General features: G+C 43.1%; 2 protein-coding genes across 2 annotated transcripts in view; one reads left to right on the forward strand and one right to left on the reverse strand.

Annotated features, from left to right (window-relative positions):
• RAB7A (RAB7A, member RAS oncogene family) overlaps window positions 1-16,034 on the forward strand; it is an 88,137-nt gene that overhangs the window by 39,597 nt on the left and 32,506 nt on the right. The window lies entirely within an intron of this gene.
• LOC129032865 (ferritin heavy chain-like) lies at window positions 174-12,707 on the reverse strand. The gene has a single exon (XM_063662615.1). The coding sequence runs from the start codon at window positions 913-915 to the stop codon at window positions 364-366; it is 552 nt and encodes a 183-aa protein (XP_063518685.1). The 5' UTR covers window positions 916-12,707; the 3' UTR covers window positions 174-363.

Here is a 16,034-nt window from a genome sequence, read left to right on the forward strand (position 1 = left end):
TGGCAGCCTTCTCCCTCCCATTTAGCGGGGCTGGAAATGAGCTCCCTGTGACTCCTGTCTGTCCTTCCCTGGCTTCTCCCAGTCACCTCAGTATGAGTGATGAGTAGTGCAGTGACAGCCTCGACCACATACCACATTTCTGTCCTGTAATAGCTTTGCTACCCACAACTTACTTTCTTTTTTTTTTTTTTTTTTTTTTTTTGGGTACCAAATTTCTTTATTTGAAGGAATGGTACAAATCAAAGAACTTAAGTGGATGTTTTGGCACAACTTATAGAAAAGGTAAAGGAAACCCCAACATGCATGCACTGCCTTAGTGACCAGGGAAGTCACCCCACGGCTATGGGGAAATTAGCCTGGGGCTTAGTTTTCATTATCACTGTCTCCCAGGGTGTACTTGTTAAAGAGATATTCTGCCAAGCCAGATTCAGGTGCTCCCATCTTGCGCAAGTTGGTCACGTGGTCACCCAATTCTTTGATGGCTTTCACCTGCTTATTCAGGTAATGTGTCTCAATGAAGTCACACAAATGGGGGTCATTTTTGTCAGCGGCCAGTTTGTGCAGTTCCAATAGTGACTGATACACATTTTTTTCCAAATGTAATGCACACTCCATCGCATTCAGCCCGCTCTCCCAGTCATAACAGACTGGTTTCTTGATATCCTGAAGGAAGATTCGGCCACCTCGATGGTTTTGCAGCTTCATCAGTTTCTCGGCATGTTCCCTCTCCTCATGAGATTGGTGAAGAAAGTATGTGGCAAAGTTCCTCAAAGCCACATCATCGTGGTCAAAGTTGTAAGACATGGACAGGTAGAGGTAGGAGGCGTAGAGCTCCAGGTTAATCTGGCCATTGATGGCGGCCTCTGAGTCCTGGTGGTACTTCTGGTGCACCTGCGAGGTGGATGCGGTCGTCATGGCGGCGACTAAGGAGAGGCGGCGGCGGTGGCTGCGCGGCGCTGGAGCGGCGGCGGGGGCCTTGGGGCGGTCCCAGGGTGCGGTAAAGAGGGGACAGAGGGCTGGCTACTGGCGGCCGGCCAGGGTAGGGGACGAACGCCGGGTTCTGTCCAAGCACTGTTGAAGCAGGAAACCCCGACGACTCTCGACTCTCGGCGAAGAATGTCTCTGCTACTCACAACTTTCTCACTGTTCCAAAATCAGTGCCTGTCCAGTACCCTCGCCTTTTCTACCTCTCCTCTGCTAGCGATACTGTGTTTAAGTCGAGTGACCTTCCTGTCCTTCCTCACTATCCCTGCTTCTCACACTTACCCATACTCTTACTAAATCAAGTTACCATTACTCTTGCTAATTCAACTCAAGTAATACAATTAAACACCTCCTAAACTGAAGAAATCCCTTAAATCTTCAGTTAACCTCTTTGTCTTAGTTCCTTTGGGCTATTGTCACAAGATATCTTAGACTGGATAATTTGTAAACAACAGAAGTTTATTGCCCACAGTTTGGAGGCTGAGGAAGTCCAGTATCAGGGCTCCAATAGATTCACTGTCTAGTGAGGGTCACACTTCTGGATGGTGTCTTTTATATGTCCTCACATGGTGGAAGGGACGAGGTGGCTCCCTGCAGCCACTTTCCTAAGGGCCCTAGTCCCATTCACAGAGTCCCTGCCCTTCCTGACTTACTCACTCCCCTCAAAGGCTCTATCCCTACTTTTTTTTTTTTTTTTCCCTGAGATGGAGTTTCTCTCTTGTCGCCCAGGTTGGAGTACGAGGGCGCAATCTCGGCTCACTGCAACCTCCGCCTCCCAGGTTCAAGTGATTCTCCTACCTCAGCCTCCCGAGTAGCTGGGATTACAGGTGCGTGCCACCACTTTGGGCTAATTTTTGTATTTTTAGTAGAGACGGAGTTTCACCATGTTGGCCAGGCTGGTCTTGAACTCCTGACCTCAAGTGATCCACCCGCCTCAGCCTCCCAAAGTGCTGTGATTACAGGCATGAGCCACCACGCCCAGCCAGGCCCCACGTCTTAATACTGTCATCTTGGGCCTTAGGCTCCAACATACAAATTTTGCAGGGACATTAACATTCAGACCAGAGCAGCCCCTCTACTTAGATGTATACCAGTGTAAAAATTAACATGAACTCTGATATGCTCCACTGAATGCAGAGACTCAAACATGGCACCCTCAATATATAAAATCAGTATGTTTGCAAAATTGCATCTCTCCAGAGGACAGAATCTGAACCAGTTGTTTAACCAGTAAGTTTCAAACAGTGAAACCAAGTAAATAACAGTTATTCAACAATAAATTAGGACACCCAAGAAGGCCTGAGTAACCACTGTCATGGGAAACAGAAGACAGGTCTTTCACTAGGGCAGAAGGCATAAAATTGGACTAAATTTATTGTAGAGTTCTTTTCTGGGATCATGATTTTAAAATCAACTACCAAGAAGGTTTGAAAATAAAAATCAAAAGTCAACCATGATTTTCTTGGGGGAAGAGAAAGCAGCTCCTGAACCAAAGATCACTGTCTACAGTGGCAGAGCAGATCCCATAGGAATGGTCATACATTTTGGTTGGTTGGTTTATTTCTTTATTTTTTGTAGAGATGGCAGAGCAGATCCCATAGGAATGGTCATGTGTGTTTGTTTTTTTTTTCTTTATTTTTTATAGAGATGGCGTTTCACCATGTTACCCAGGCTGGTTTTGAACTCCTGGACTCAAACAATCCACCCACCTCAGTCTCCTAAAGTGCTGGGATTAACAGGCATGAGCCATCGTGCTTGGCCTGGGTCATATGTTTAACTCTTTGAGGAACTGCCAGACTGTTTTCCAAAATGGCTGCACCACTTTACATTCCCACCAGCGGTGTAGAAGAGTTCTACTTTCTCCACATGCTCGTCAAAACTCGTTGTCTGTTTTTTTTTTTTTATTCTAGTGGTCCTAGTTGGTATGAAGTGGATTCTTCTTTCTTTTGACCATCACTGGGGTCTGATTTGCCCTGATACCATCTCGCTGCAGCCTTCATATCTAGTGCCTGATGCTGCCTCACCCTGCTGCGCATTGGCATTCAATTTGACTTAAAATCCGAGTGGCTCAGCCTCTGCTCTGAATTGTCCCTTCAGTCAGGTGTTTGCAACTAGTCTCCTGAGGAGTTGCTGGGTTTGAGTCACAGAATACAAAAGGGATGCCCCTTCCAGGATCTGGGGGTTGGGAAAGTGTGGCAAGGCAGGTTTAAGATAGAGGAGGAAGTCAGCTGTAGCAAGCAAACACACAGACCTGGGCTGTGGGACCCTCGGAAGGGATGTGGAGCCAAGCTCTTGGAGTGTGTGAGGAATTATCCCAAGGAGCTTTGGCTTTCAGTAGCTGCTCCTGTGTGTAGCAAAGCAGGCTGGAGTAGAGTGAAGGGAGCCTGGGGTAAGGAAATAAATCAGGAGTCAAGAAGTAATGATGCAGCTAGGATTGTGGAAATATAAAGAGGTTAGGGAAAGATTTGTATGGCTGGGGCTAAACCAGATGTGATGGTTGGGGTAAAGGGACATAGGAAGTGGTTTTGGATATGAGAACAAGAGTAAGTGTTCCTCTTGGGAAGGACAGATGGGGTGAGCGGAAAGTTTCTGTCTAATGTGACTTTAGGTGCTAACACAACACAAGGCAGATGTTTGCAGCAGAGAATTAAGAAAAGCTGAAGCTGGAATCCAGATTCAGCAATCGTGAATGCAGTGAGAAATGAGGCAATGCAGAGTGGCTGCTTCTTCCATGTCATCCCCTCAGATATCTGCAGCCTCCTGGCCTCTGACTATAACTTTTTTTTTTTTTTTTTAAAAGAACAGCTTCATTGGAATATAATTGCCATACATGTTGAAACTATACACTTTGAGTTTTGACATATGTATTATGAATACATACCATTCACAGATGGTATGTATTGTGTGAAACCATCACCATAGTCAAGAGAATGAACAAATCCATTACCCTGAAGTATCCCAGTATTTCTTTGTAATTCGCCCTTCCTTCCCCCTCTCCAGGTAACCACTGATCTGCTTTCTAGTTTGCATTTTCTGGTATTTTGTATAAATGGGATCTGTATATATACTTTAAGTATACTGTGTATTTATTTGGGGGGGGAGTATCTGGCCTCATTCAACATTATGATTTTATTTGTGCTGTATGTACCTATAGTTCATTCCTTTTTGTAGCTCAGTGGTATTTCATTGTATAGCTATATCACAGTTTGTGATTAGCTTTTCTGTTGATGGACATTTGGGTTGATTTGCGTTTCTTGCTGTTACAACAAAAGCTGCTGTGAACACTGGTGCACAAATCTCTGTCTAGATCTGTGTTTTCATTTCCCTTGGGTAGGTAGCTGTTTCGGAGGGGAATGGTTGGGGCATATGGTAGGCGTTTGCTTTAACTTTGTTTAAAATGTTGAAATACTTAATACATCATAAAATTCGCCTATATAAAGTGTGCGTGTTTTGTTTTTGGAGACAGAGTCTCATTCTGTTGCCCAGGCTGGAGTGTAATAGTGTGATCACAGCTCACTGCACCTTCATCCTCCCAGGCTCAGGTGATCCTTCCACCTCAGCCCCACGAGTAGCTGGAACTAAGGGCACACGCCACCACACCTGGCTAATTTTTTTTTTTTTTGGTAGAGACAATGTCTCACTTTGTTGTCTAGGCTGCTCTCAAACTCCCAGCTTCAGCCTTTCCACCTTAGCTTCCCAAAGTACTGGGATTACAGGCGTGAGACACTGCGCCCAGCCTAAAGTGTGCAGTTCAAATATTCACAAGGTTATACAACCATCACCATCTAATTACAGAACCTTTTCTTTTCTCTTTTCTTTTCCTTTCCTTTTTTCTTTCTTTCTTTCTTTTTTTTTTTTTTTAAGGAAACAGGGTCTCACTCTCATGGAGCTGGGACTACAGGTGTACACCACCATACCCAGCTGATTTTTGTATTTTTTTTGTAGAGACAGAGTCTTGCCATGTTGCCCAGGATTTCTTCAAACTCTGGGCTGAAGTGATTTGCCTGTCTCAGCTTCCCAGAGTGCTGGGATTACAGGCATGAGCCACCACACCTGGCCCAGAACATTTTCATCACCCCGAAGTATATATCTAACTTTTAAAATGGTTTTTCCATTTCACATTCTTACCAGCAGTGTACGGGAGTTCCATCTGCTCCATATCCTTGCCAACACAGCATGGTCATTTAAAAAATTTTTAGCCTTTCTAATAGGTATGTGATGGTGTCTCATTATGTTTTTAATTTGTATTTCCCTAAAGATTAGCAATGTTGAACAGACATGTTTTAACCTGCTTATTCTTTGGTGAAGTATCTGTTAGATCTTTTGCCCACTTATTTTATTGGGTTGGCTTTTTTCTTACTGTGTTTGAGAGTTCTTTGTATATTCTGATTACAAGTCTTTTTGTCAGATATGTGATTTCCAAATATTTTCTCTCAGTCTGTGTCTTTCCATTCTATTAATAGTGTTTTTGGAAGAGCAGAAGCTCTTAGTGTTGATGAAGTCCAATTTGTCGATCCTTCTAGGGATTGTGCTTTTGATGTGATATCTGTTAAAAGACAAAATTACAACACATTTAAAGATCTTAATTGGCTTTTATTTGCAATTCGCGAATGAGGGCAGCCTCCATTCTACAAAATAGGATGAAAACTCCCAATGGGCAGTAGCAGAAGAATGGGCTTTGTAAGGTGGGAACAATGAAACAGTAATTGAAAGATAACTGATTGGTTAACATCAGGTTACTTTTTTGTAATGATTAAAGCAGAGGGTAGTTCCTTATCATGCCTGCTAAAACTGGCTTGTTTGGGTATTCTGTCTCTCTTGATTTTTTAGAAGGTCAGATAAACAACTTACTTTTCTTTTTTCCTTTTTTCTTTTTTTTTTTTGAGACGGAGTCTCACTCTATCACCCAGGCTGGAGTGCAGTGGCGCGATCTTGGCTTACTGCAACCTTTGCCTTCTGGGTTCAAGCTGTTCTCCTGCCTCAGCCTCCTGAGTAGCTGGGACTACAGGCGCCTGCCACCACGCCCAGCTAATTTTTGTATTTTTAGTAGAGATGGGTTTTCACCACATTGACCAGGCTGGTTTTGAACTCCTGACCTTGTGATCCGCCCACCTTGGCCTCCCAAAGTGCTGGGATTACAGCACTGGTGTGAGCCACCACACCCAGCCCACAACTTACTTTTCGTTTGGTGACGTGGAACTTTAGCTCGAGTGACTCTGTTTTGTTTGATCTAGTCTCTTGAGGCCTAGTGCAGGAGCTCAGTCCAAATCAGTGGCCTCCTGTCATTTTTGTTTAACATATCTAAGAAATCCTTGCCTAACCCAAGATCTGACAGTCTTTTGAAATGGGACTGGATTTTAAACTAAGCTAGGATCTCAGGTATCCAGAAGGCGTTTAAGTTTATAACCTGTCTCACCGGATACACTGGAGAGTCATGGGGGAGGGGAAGAAAGCCAGTTACAAAAGTAGATCATCAGTTGCTCAGTCATCTGTCAGTTTATGTGTGAATGCCCCTCATGAGCCAGGTCTGTAATCCAGTGTGCAGTCCCCATCTCCTGCATTGTCTCTGTGATTTATAGTTTCGTTCTTTCTGCTATCAAATGAATATATAAAGAAAAAATCCAAAAACGTAATAAATAGTAATTAAGAAGGCAAATCTCCCATCTTTTTCTTCCTGAAAAAATCCAAGTGTAAATGATTTTTTTTTTTAACATAAAGCAAATCGTTATACTACTCTTTTCTATAAAGCATTTGGGAACTGATTGCTTGTTAGGGTAGCCTGAAAGCTCTGCCGCTATTTCCCCTAATATTTAAATGTTAAGAAAGGCAATGTGACTTTTTTTTTTGTTTTTTGTTTTTTGTTTTGAGTCAGGGTCTCACTCTGTCACCCAGGCTGGAGTGCAGTGGTGCAATCTCAGCTCACTGTAGCCCCCACTTTCTGGGTTCAAGCGATTTTCCCACCTTAGCCTCCTGAGTAGCTGGCACTACAGGCGTGCACCACCACGCCCAGCTAATTTTTGTATTTCTGGTAGAGATGGGGTTTTCATCATGTTGGCCAGGCAGGTCTCAAATTTCTGACCTCAAGTGATCCGGCCACCTCAGCCTCCCAAAGTGCTGGGATTACAGGCATGAACCACTGCACCCAGCCTACAATTTTAAGTTCTATAATTGGTAGAAAATTTCCTCAGTTTGGGGGGCTTATCTTCAAGAGTGGAAGCTAAAATAGGTTCTGTAATTGCTCTGGCTAAAGAAGAAAGAATTCTATAGCACTGTGAGCTGGAGAATGTTGTAGCAGGTTAATAAGGGGTTTTACTCCATTTTGTCAGTAACCAGCATTGGTTCCAGGAATTCAAGAGGTGGTGAGATATTATGCTGAATGGTAATAAGATACCACTTATTGGTAACATACCAGGCATTGGTCTCTGGCATCTTACAATCTTTGTACTCATATCTTCACAGGAGCACAAGAAAATTAAACCATCCACCTTTTACAGATTTAGGGATTTAGTAGAAGCTTGAAGGAGGCCAGATAACTGAACTTTTACTTGTACAGCTAATATTAAGTTGGTGCAAAAGTAATTGTGGTTTTCGCAATTACTTTTAAAGTTTCAGAGCCCTGATTTGAACCAGAGCGTCTGAGAGTCTCTTTGGTCTATTATACCAGAGTTGTTTTTGTATATGAATAAGGAGCAGACCTGAATGCCTTGGCTTCACCCCTGGAAGCCATTGCATTCTGACCAACCTTTGTGTAACCATTTTGTAGACTATGAGGACTCTTGTCACTCCTTAAATTCTCTTCTAAATATATTATATTTTCCTTCTGAAGATGATCGAAACACCCTCAAAACTCAGGTGGAGATATTGTTAAAAGATAGTTTTCAAGAAAGGTAAGATCATGACTCATTTTAAATATAAAATGAACACATGTTAAAAATTTTAACTCATAAGACAACCAGTTACAACCAGTTCAGGGAGAGGGGGACAACAAAGAGCAGACATACATGTAGTAATGTCAGTAATGTCGAAATGAACATAACTGGCTTTTCCACAGGGAAAGATTATCAAGACAGTTCATTTACATATCCATAGACAAGAGTGATTTGCATTTCCATCAGTTCTACACAACTTAGAGTTGCTGAAGGGCAGTGAAAGGCTAGAATCATATAACCCAGAAGGATGTGTTCCAAAGCTTAGAGTATAAATCTGAATATTGCAGTTTCCCATTGGAAACATCCCATGGTCTTTTTTATTTAAAATTTGTTTACAGAATGTGAGAGTTTATAATACTGTTGTCTCCGTTTTTTTTTTCTTCCATAACACATGTTTAAAACTCTTGCTTAAAAATGTTTTTGATGGGAATACGGGGTTGTGAATTAAATTCCTAACATGTCCTAATAGTTACATGTTATGCCTAATCTGTTAGTGTACTTGGGTGATATGACACTTATTTTAAGCCTGATGCACTTAGAAGCACGTTCTACTTTGGATATCTGTTCTGAGGATGGTAGCCACAAAATGAACTTGTGCCCTTTCACAAATTGTTGGACTTGTGGTGGTTGTCTTGTGTCCCTAGTATCTGATTTGGAAGACTCAATTAAGGGTTTAAAAGCCTGCAGAAACTTAGGCTGTTAGGTAAGAGTTGGCAGTCTGACGCCCCTAGGAGTGACTTCCCCCTTCCCCCTTTCTAATGTCAGCAAGAGATAAATGCTATATGGCCAAAGTTTTTGATTCCTTTGATCTTAACTCTGTGTGGTGTTGGGTGGAGAGTCGTTGCGAGAGGGTGGCAAAAAGTTCACCTTTCAACCACTCTTCCAGTCAGTTGGATCATCTTTTGAACTGAAAGGCTCTTGGATCTTTGTTGTTTTTTTTTGTTTTTCCGGAAACAGAGTTTCACTCTTGCCCAGGCTGGAGGGCAATGGCGCAATCTCAGCTCACTGCAACCTCTGTCTCCTGGGTTCAAGTGATTCTTTTATTTATTTATTGTTTTTTTGAGACGGAGTCTCGCTCTGTTGCCCAGGCTGGAGTGCAGTGGCGTGGTCTTGGCTCACTGCAAGCTCCGCTTCCAGGTTCATGCCATTCTCCTGCCTCAGCCTCCCGAGTAGCTGGGACCACAGGCGCCTGCCACCACGCCTGGCTAATTTTTTGTATTTTTAGTAGAGACAGGGTTTCACCGTGTTAGCCAGGATGGTCTCGATCTCCTGACCTTGTGATCCGCCCGCCTAGGCCTCCCAAAGTGCTGGGATTACAGGCTTGAGCCACTGCGCCTGGCCTTGGGTTCAAGTGATTCTTGTGCTTCAGCCTCCTGTATGACTGGGATTACAGGTGTGGGCCACTACACCTGGCTAATTTTTGTATTTTTAGTAGAGACGGGGTTTCACCATTGTTGGCCAGGTTGGTCTCAAACTCCCAACCTCAGATGATCCACCCACCTTTGCCTCCCAAAGTGTTGGGATTACAGGCATGAGCCACTGCGCCCAGCCGACATCCCTTCTTAATGTCCTTTTCTTAAATGTATGAGGAGTGGGCCACTGAGCAGGGAGAGCCCTGGTTGGGGTCCTTTGATTGGAGAATAGAAGTAGTACTGGGGAGGAGAGGTAGAAATGCAACCTAGACATTTGTAGTCTTTGGCCACAGCTTGTGTTCAGATGGGAACTGGTAGGCCACCTGGCTTTTAGTGAGACTATTCACCTTGCCTTCTGTTGAGCCCCATTGTCTTGGTCAACTCTAGTTCAGTCTGTCTTCCGTTAGTCTCCACCCTTCCTCCACTAGCAGAGAAGAGGACACATTTGCCTTTCACCTGGTGTAACATCCCTCGCCTCTTCCCCTTCTCTCCTTTCTTAGTAGCAGTGCCGTACCACATTCTCTGGGCTTCCTAATTTGAGAACTCTGGGGCTTGTATCCCATGGATGGTGGTAGAGGTTAAGTTTAAGTTTTCTCCATTTGTCCTGAGCAGGCATAATGTTATGATTTGCATTATTTACTACACTTGTTTTGGAGCATTAAAAAATTCCAAGTGTGGGGACAGATTATCCTTTACCTGACTGAATTTGTTTTACTTTGGGATGTTGTTGGAAGTGGTCGTAAGGAAATTGTTGAGGAATATAAATCTAGCCCCGTGAAATGCCTGTTAACTAGAATTTTTTTTTTTTTTAACTTGAGAAGTAAAAATTTTTAATTGATAAATAAAAATGGTATATGTTTGTGGTGTACAATATGATGTTTTGAAATATATATACACACATTGTAGAATGGCTGTATCAAGTTATTTAACATTTGCATTACCTAACTTCCTTTTTTTTTGTGGTGTGAATGTTTAAAATCTAGTCTCAGCAATTTTCAAGTATACAGTACACTGTTATTAATCATAGTCACCATGATGTACAACAGATCTCCTATTTCTCCTGGTTAACTGAAATTTTGTGTCCTTTGGCCATTGTCTCCCCAGTCACCCTACCCTCAGGTTCTGGTTACTACCGTTTTACTCTCAGTTTCTATGAGTTTGTTTTCTTTAGATTCCACAGATAAGTAAGGTTATGCTCTATTTGTCTTTCCTGTGCCAGGCTTATTTCACTTAATGTAATGTTCTCCAGGTTCATCCTCGTCGTGGCAAATGACATAATTTCTTTCTTTTAAAAGGCTGACTGGTATTCCACTGTGCATATATGCCACATTTTTTTTTGTTTTTTTACAGGCAGGGTCTCACTGTGTTGCCCAGGCTGGAGTACAATGGTTCGAACACAGCTCACTACAGCCTGGGTCTCCCAGGCTCAAGTGATCCTGATCCCTTAGGGCCCAGCTGCCTCATCCTCCCAAGTAGTTGGGGCCACAGGTGCACAATACCACACCCAACTACTGTATTAATTTTTTTAGAGATGGGGTTTCACCATGTTGCTTAGGCTGGTCTCGAACTCTTGGGCTCAAGCAGTCGTTCCGTCTTGGCCTCCCAACGTTGCGGGATTACAGGTGTGTGCCACTGTGCCTGACCGACTACATTTTCTTGATCCATTTGTCCATGGGTGGATACTTAAGTTGATTCCATATTTCAGTTACTGTGAATAATACTGCAGTGAACATGTGAGTGCAGATCTCTTCCACGTACTGATTCCATATCCTTTGGCTATATCATTGGATCAAATGGGAGTTCTATTTTTAATACTTTCAGCAGCCTCCATACCGTTTTCCATAATGGCTGTACTGATTTACATTCCCACCAACAGTGTGCAAGAGTTCCATTGCTCCACATCCTAACACCAATCTTTGTCTTTTTGATAGTAGCCATTCTAACAGTGTGAGGTGGTATCTCAGTGTGGTTTTAGTTTTCATTTCCCTGATGATTAGTTGAGCTACACACACACACACACGCACACGCACACACGCACCCCTATTAGCCATTTGTCTATTTTCTTCTGAGAAATGTCTTTTTAGGTCCTTTGCCCATTTTAAAAACTAGATTATTTGTTTTCTTGCAGTTGAGTTGCTTGAGTTCCTTATATGTTTAGGGTATTAAGCCCTTATCAGATACATGTTTTGCAAATATATTCTCCCATTTCGTAGATTAACTCTGCACTCTGTTGTTTCTCAGTATGATTCTTTTTTTCTTTGAGACAGGGTCTCACTCTGTCACCCAGCCTCTGGAGTACAGTGGTATGATCACTGCTCGCTACAGCCTTGACGTCCTGGGCTCAAGTGATCTTCCCACTTCAGCCTCCCAAGTAGCTGGGACTACAGGCGCATGCCATCACACTTGGCTAAGGTTTTCTTTTGTTTTGTTTTCTGTAGAGATGGGGTCTCCCTGTGTGGCCCAGGCTGTTCTTAAACTCCTGGGTTCAAGCAGTCCTTGCAACGTATTGGGATTACAGGCAAGAGCCACTGCACCCAGCCTCTGTGGTTCTTATAATACTTGACAATAAAACACATGTGACTGCCTTACAAAACTCCTTAGAACTCAAGAGGACTGTCTCCAATCTGATGAAACTAAACTATCACTAGCAGATTTTCACACATAATCAGAGAAAACTTGGTGTTACACAGAATTGTAAAAATTTGCATTGAAGTTTTAAAACTTTACCCTGCTCAGCCAAGGACTCTATAAAAGCTGCTCCAGTCAATCAGTGTGATCAATTTCTGTTTAGTTTTTGAGATGGAGTCTCACTCTGTCTCCTGTGCAGTGGCGCGATCTTGGCTCATTGCAACCTCTGCCTCCCGGGTTCAAGCGATTCTCCCACTTCATCCTCCCAAGTAGCTGGGATTACAGGTGTGCACCTGGCTAATTTTTGTATTTTTAGTAGAGACGGTTTCACCATGCTGGCCAGGTTGGTCTTGAACTCCTGACCTCAAGTGATCTGCCCGCCTCAGCCTCCCAAAGTGCTGGGATTACAGGCATGAACCACTGCACCTGGCCAAAGAGCCAGTATTTTTATTGTGTGTCAGGAGGGAAAGAAGATGGTGTACATATCAAGTAGTGAAACGAGTAAGGGCTATAAATTGAGTCTGGAGATGTTTGAAGAGTATATATTAATCCTAGTAAAATGCCTCAGAATTGTTTAGACCAACACCGTATAGTAGAACTGTACAATATAGTAGCTATGGCTGAGAGAATGTATTTGATATCATGCAATTTCCTTTAAATAGCCACTGGTGGCTAATAACTGTTATATTGGACAGTTCAGGTTTAAACTAGTTTTCTCAATTTTTTTTCATTATTGTACCTCTCTTTTACCCCCAAGCCTTTTTAGACCTTTTTTTCCTAATGTCTCCCCTGCTTCAGTGTAATTTTAATACCATGGATATACTGTGCATACATTGTGGCTCCTAGAGGGCTGCAGATCATGTTAGTTATCACCTCTGTTAGGAATGTGTGGTGTAGACTAATCAGGGATTGGCCTCATAGTGAAGCCTAACCAACTGTTGTTATATTTCTTGGGCAGTTAAAATCACTAAAGGCTAATCATACTTATGATGAGTATTATTCAGAACTTCAGAACTGAGGAAGTTTTTGGAGTTTTGGAAGTTTATAAAATGCTCAGTCATCCTGTTTTTCTTCATATGTGACATTCTTAAGGCATCAACCTGTTTTAGTAATGGATAGTACTTGTACAAAGATACAGACATTTAAAGAAATAAAAGGAGCCTAATCCAGCCAGAGGTAGGCAACCAAGAAGTTAAGGCATCTAGAAGCCATGTTGCTCGCAGAAGAGTTGAGAGAACCAGAGATGTGCAGTTTTGGTGATCGAGAGACTGGGTGTCTCCAAATAATGAGGGATATCATATGGGAAAAGGATTAGATTGGTACTTTGCTGCCTCACAGAACAAGGCAGGGAGAAGAACTACGCAGAGACAGAATCTAGTTCACTGCATGATTTTGCAGCCAGAATAGTTTGAAGATGGAACACTGTATAGGAGGAAGTTAATCATTATTGAAAGTGTTTGGGCAGAAACCAGGTGATGTTTCAGTGTTGTGGACCAAGTATATCGACTAATATAGAGCTGAAATAAAATGACTTTTAAAGATTCATTGTGGGGCTGGGCACGGCGGCTCATGCCTATAATCCCAGCACGTTGGGAGGCTGAGGCGGGCAGATTACCTGAGGTCAGGAGTTCGAGACCAGCCTGGCCAACATGGTGAAACCCTGTCTCTACTAAAAATACAAAAATTTGCCAGACGTGGTGGTGGGCATCTGTAATCTCAGCTACTCAGGAGGCTGAAGAATCGCTTGAGCCTGGGAGGCAAAGGTTGCAGTGAGCCAAGATCACGCCACTGCACTCCAGCCTGGGTAACAGAGTAAGACTCTGTCTCAAAAAAAAAAAGAGATTCATTGTGGCTGAGTTTCAGGTGCTTTGGTTTTGTTCTACAGCTGGCCTCACCGTTTCTAAATACATAGAATTGTAACCATAAGAGGTCCATTACCTGATGCATGCAGCAATGCTGAGACACTGGGTTGTAGCAGAGAAAGAGCTGTGTGTGTGTTGAGGTCGGGGGGTGTGTTGGAGACAGGATCTTGCTCTGTTACCCAGACTGGAGTACAGTGGCAAGATCATAGTTCACTGCAGCCTTGAACTCCTAGGTTCAGGAGATTCTCCTGCCTTAGCCTCCTGAGTAGCTGGGTCTAGGCACGATACCACGCTTGGCTAATTTTTTATTTTTTGTAAAGACGGGGTCTTGCTATGTTGCCCAGGCTGGTCTCAAAACTCCTGGTCTCCCAAATTGTTGGGATTACAGTTGTGCCACCGTGCCCAGCTGAGAAGGAGGTTTAATCATAGGGCCACCACATGAGGAGATAGGAGAGAACTGCACATCTATTTCCCTAGGGAGTTTGGGGCTGGGGTTTCTAAGGGTTTTCAGTGGGCTGAAGTGTGGAGATTGTTGATTGGTCAAAGAGTGCAGAGTGAAGTCATGGGACAGGGAGAGAAGCTGTATTCTCGTGCTGATCATGTTCCTCCATGGGGGTCTTAAACTGGTTGCTAGAAATGGGGTCTGTTATACATCTTAAGCGATCCTTGAATAAAAGCCTTATGATTCTAATGTCAGAGATGCTGTCTATAGGAACAGTGGGGACACAAATCAATTTTTACACAATCTTATGACCCTGATGTTAGAAATCCTATCTCTAGGAACAGCGGGGATGCAAAAGATCGGACTTGTAGCAACAAGGAAAGGGGCCAAAGTGCGGTCTGATTAATGCTTTGTTGTAACTATATTTCTATCCAGAACCAGCAGGCCATTTTTGTCAACTCTATGGAGGCGGTTTCAGAATTGTGTAGATGTCCTTGTCCAGGAAGGAGTTGTGAAGTAGCTAGTTGAATATAGCCACTGAGGTTTCCAGTTTAACACTTACAAAGCTACAGGACACAATCTTGTACTTACCAGCTTATAGAGAACTGAGATGGCCCCTTTTTGAAGTAAGAAAGTGTTTGCGGTTTTGTCTGTGGTCATCCCCAGCACCTAGCTCAGTAATGGACACTTCATGGCACTCAGCAAGTGTTTGAACTGGATTTGGTGTGTTTACCCCCTAGCTCATGGTCAGTGACTACTGCTTCTGAATTAAAAATAGCAACACATGATCAGATTTAAGTGGGGCCCAGAAAGAGGCTGTTAGGGCATAGGATATTTTAGCATGAAGTGAATAGGATCATGAGTGGTAACCCATGTTCTTAGGGCTCATGTGCCTTTGTGGTCACTGCAAAACAATAAAAGTGGAGGCAAGAATTCAAATTAGTATATGGGAGTGAGCCACTTAGTGACCCAGTGCCCATGTTTCAGTGCTGCTTTGTTTTTCTTCTAACAAAGGGCATTTTTTGCCCTTTGTAAAAATTGGTATTGGCCAATTAGGACTTCACAAAGGTCTCCATATCTTCCTCAAATGACAAGGGTCTTATGCTAAATATGACTCTCCACTGCCCTGTTTGTTAACATATGATGCAGTACACCAATGCTAATCACACTGCAGTTTTAGGTAATATATAGCTGAATGCATAATTTGTATTAGAAATATAACAAGGACATTTAGACACATGTCTTCACTGACATGGATATAGCAAAAATCTTGAAGTTAGTGTGAGAGATTACAGTAGTGAGATTTGGAAGATGGAATAATACTTGTTGATTAAGTGCATATTTTTCATTCAAGTTAGAAAAGCCCTCATAACAAAGCCACCCATATTTCATGGGTCAAATGGAATGCTGGGAGCTTTCTGTGCATTATCTCATTTGTGGAGGATTCTCATTTTTCACATGGAAGCAGAGGGGTATTTAAGTTCACACAGCTGCCACATGGGGTAGCTCATCCCTGTAATCCCAGCACTTTGGGAGGCCAAGGTGGGAAAGAGTGCGTGAACCCAGGAGTTTGAGACCAGCCTGGGCAATGTAGAGAGACCTCATCTCTACCAAAAATTTTTTCAAAGAAGAAAAGCTGGGCATGGTGGTGTGTGCCTATAGTCCCAGCTGTTCAAGAGGCCAAGGGTGGGAGGATCTCTTGAGCCCCGGCGGTCGAGGATACAGTGATCATGCTCCACTGCACTCCAGTCTGGGAAGGAGGGAGAGACCTTGTCTC

Source organism: Pongo pygmaeus, chromosome 2, assembly GCF_028885625.2.
Source record: "Pongo pygmaeus isolate AG05252 chromosome 2, NHGRI_mPonPyg2-v2.0_pri, whole genome shotgun sequence".
NCBI lineage: Eukaryota > Metazoa > Chordata > Mammalia > Primates > Hominidae > Pongo > Pongo pygmaeus.

What these genes read in the sequence shown, in the direction of transcription:
- LOC129032865 (XM_063662615.1), bottom strand. Translation starts at nt 915, where the DNA reads ATGACGACCGCATCCACCTCGCAGGTGCACCAGAAGTACCACCAGGAC.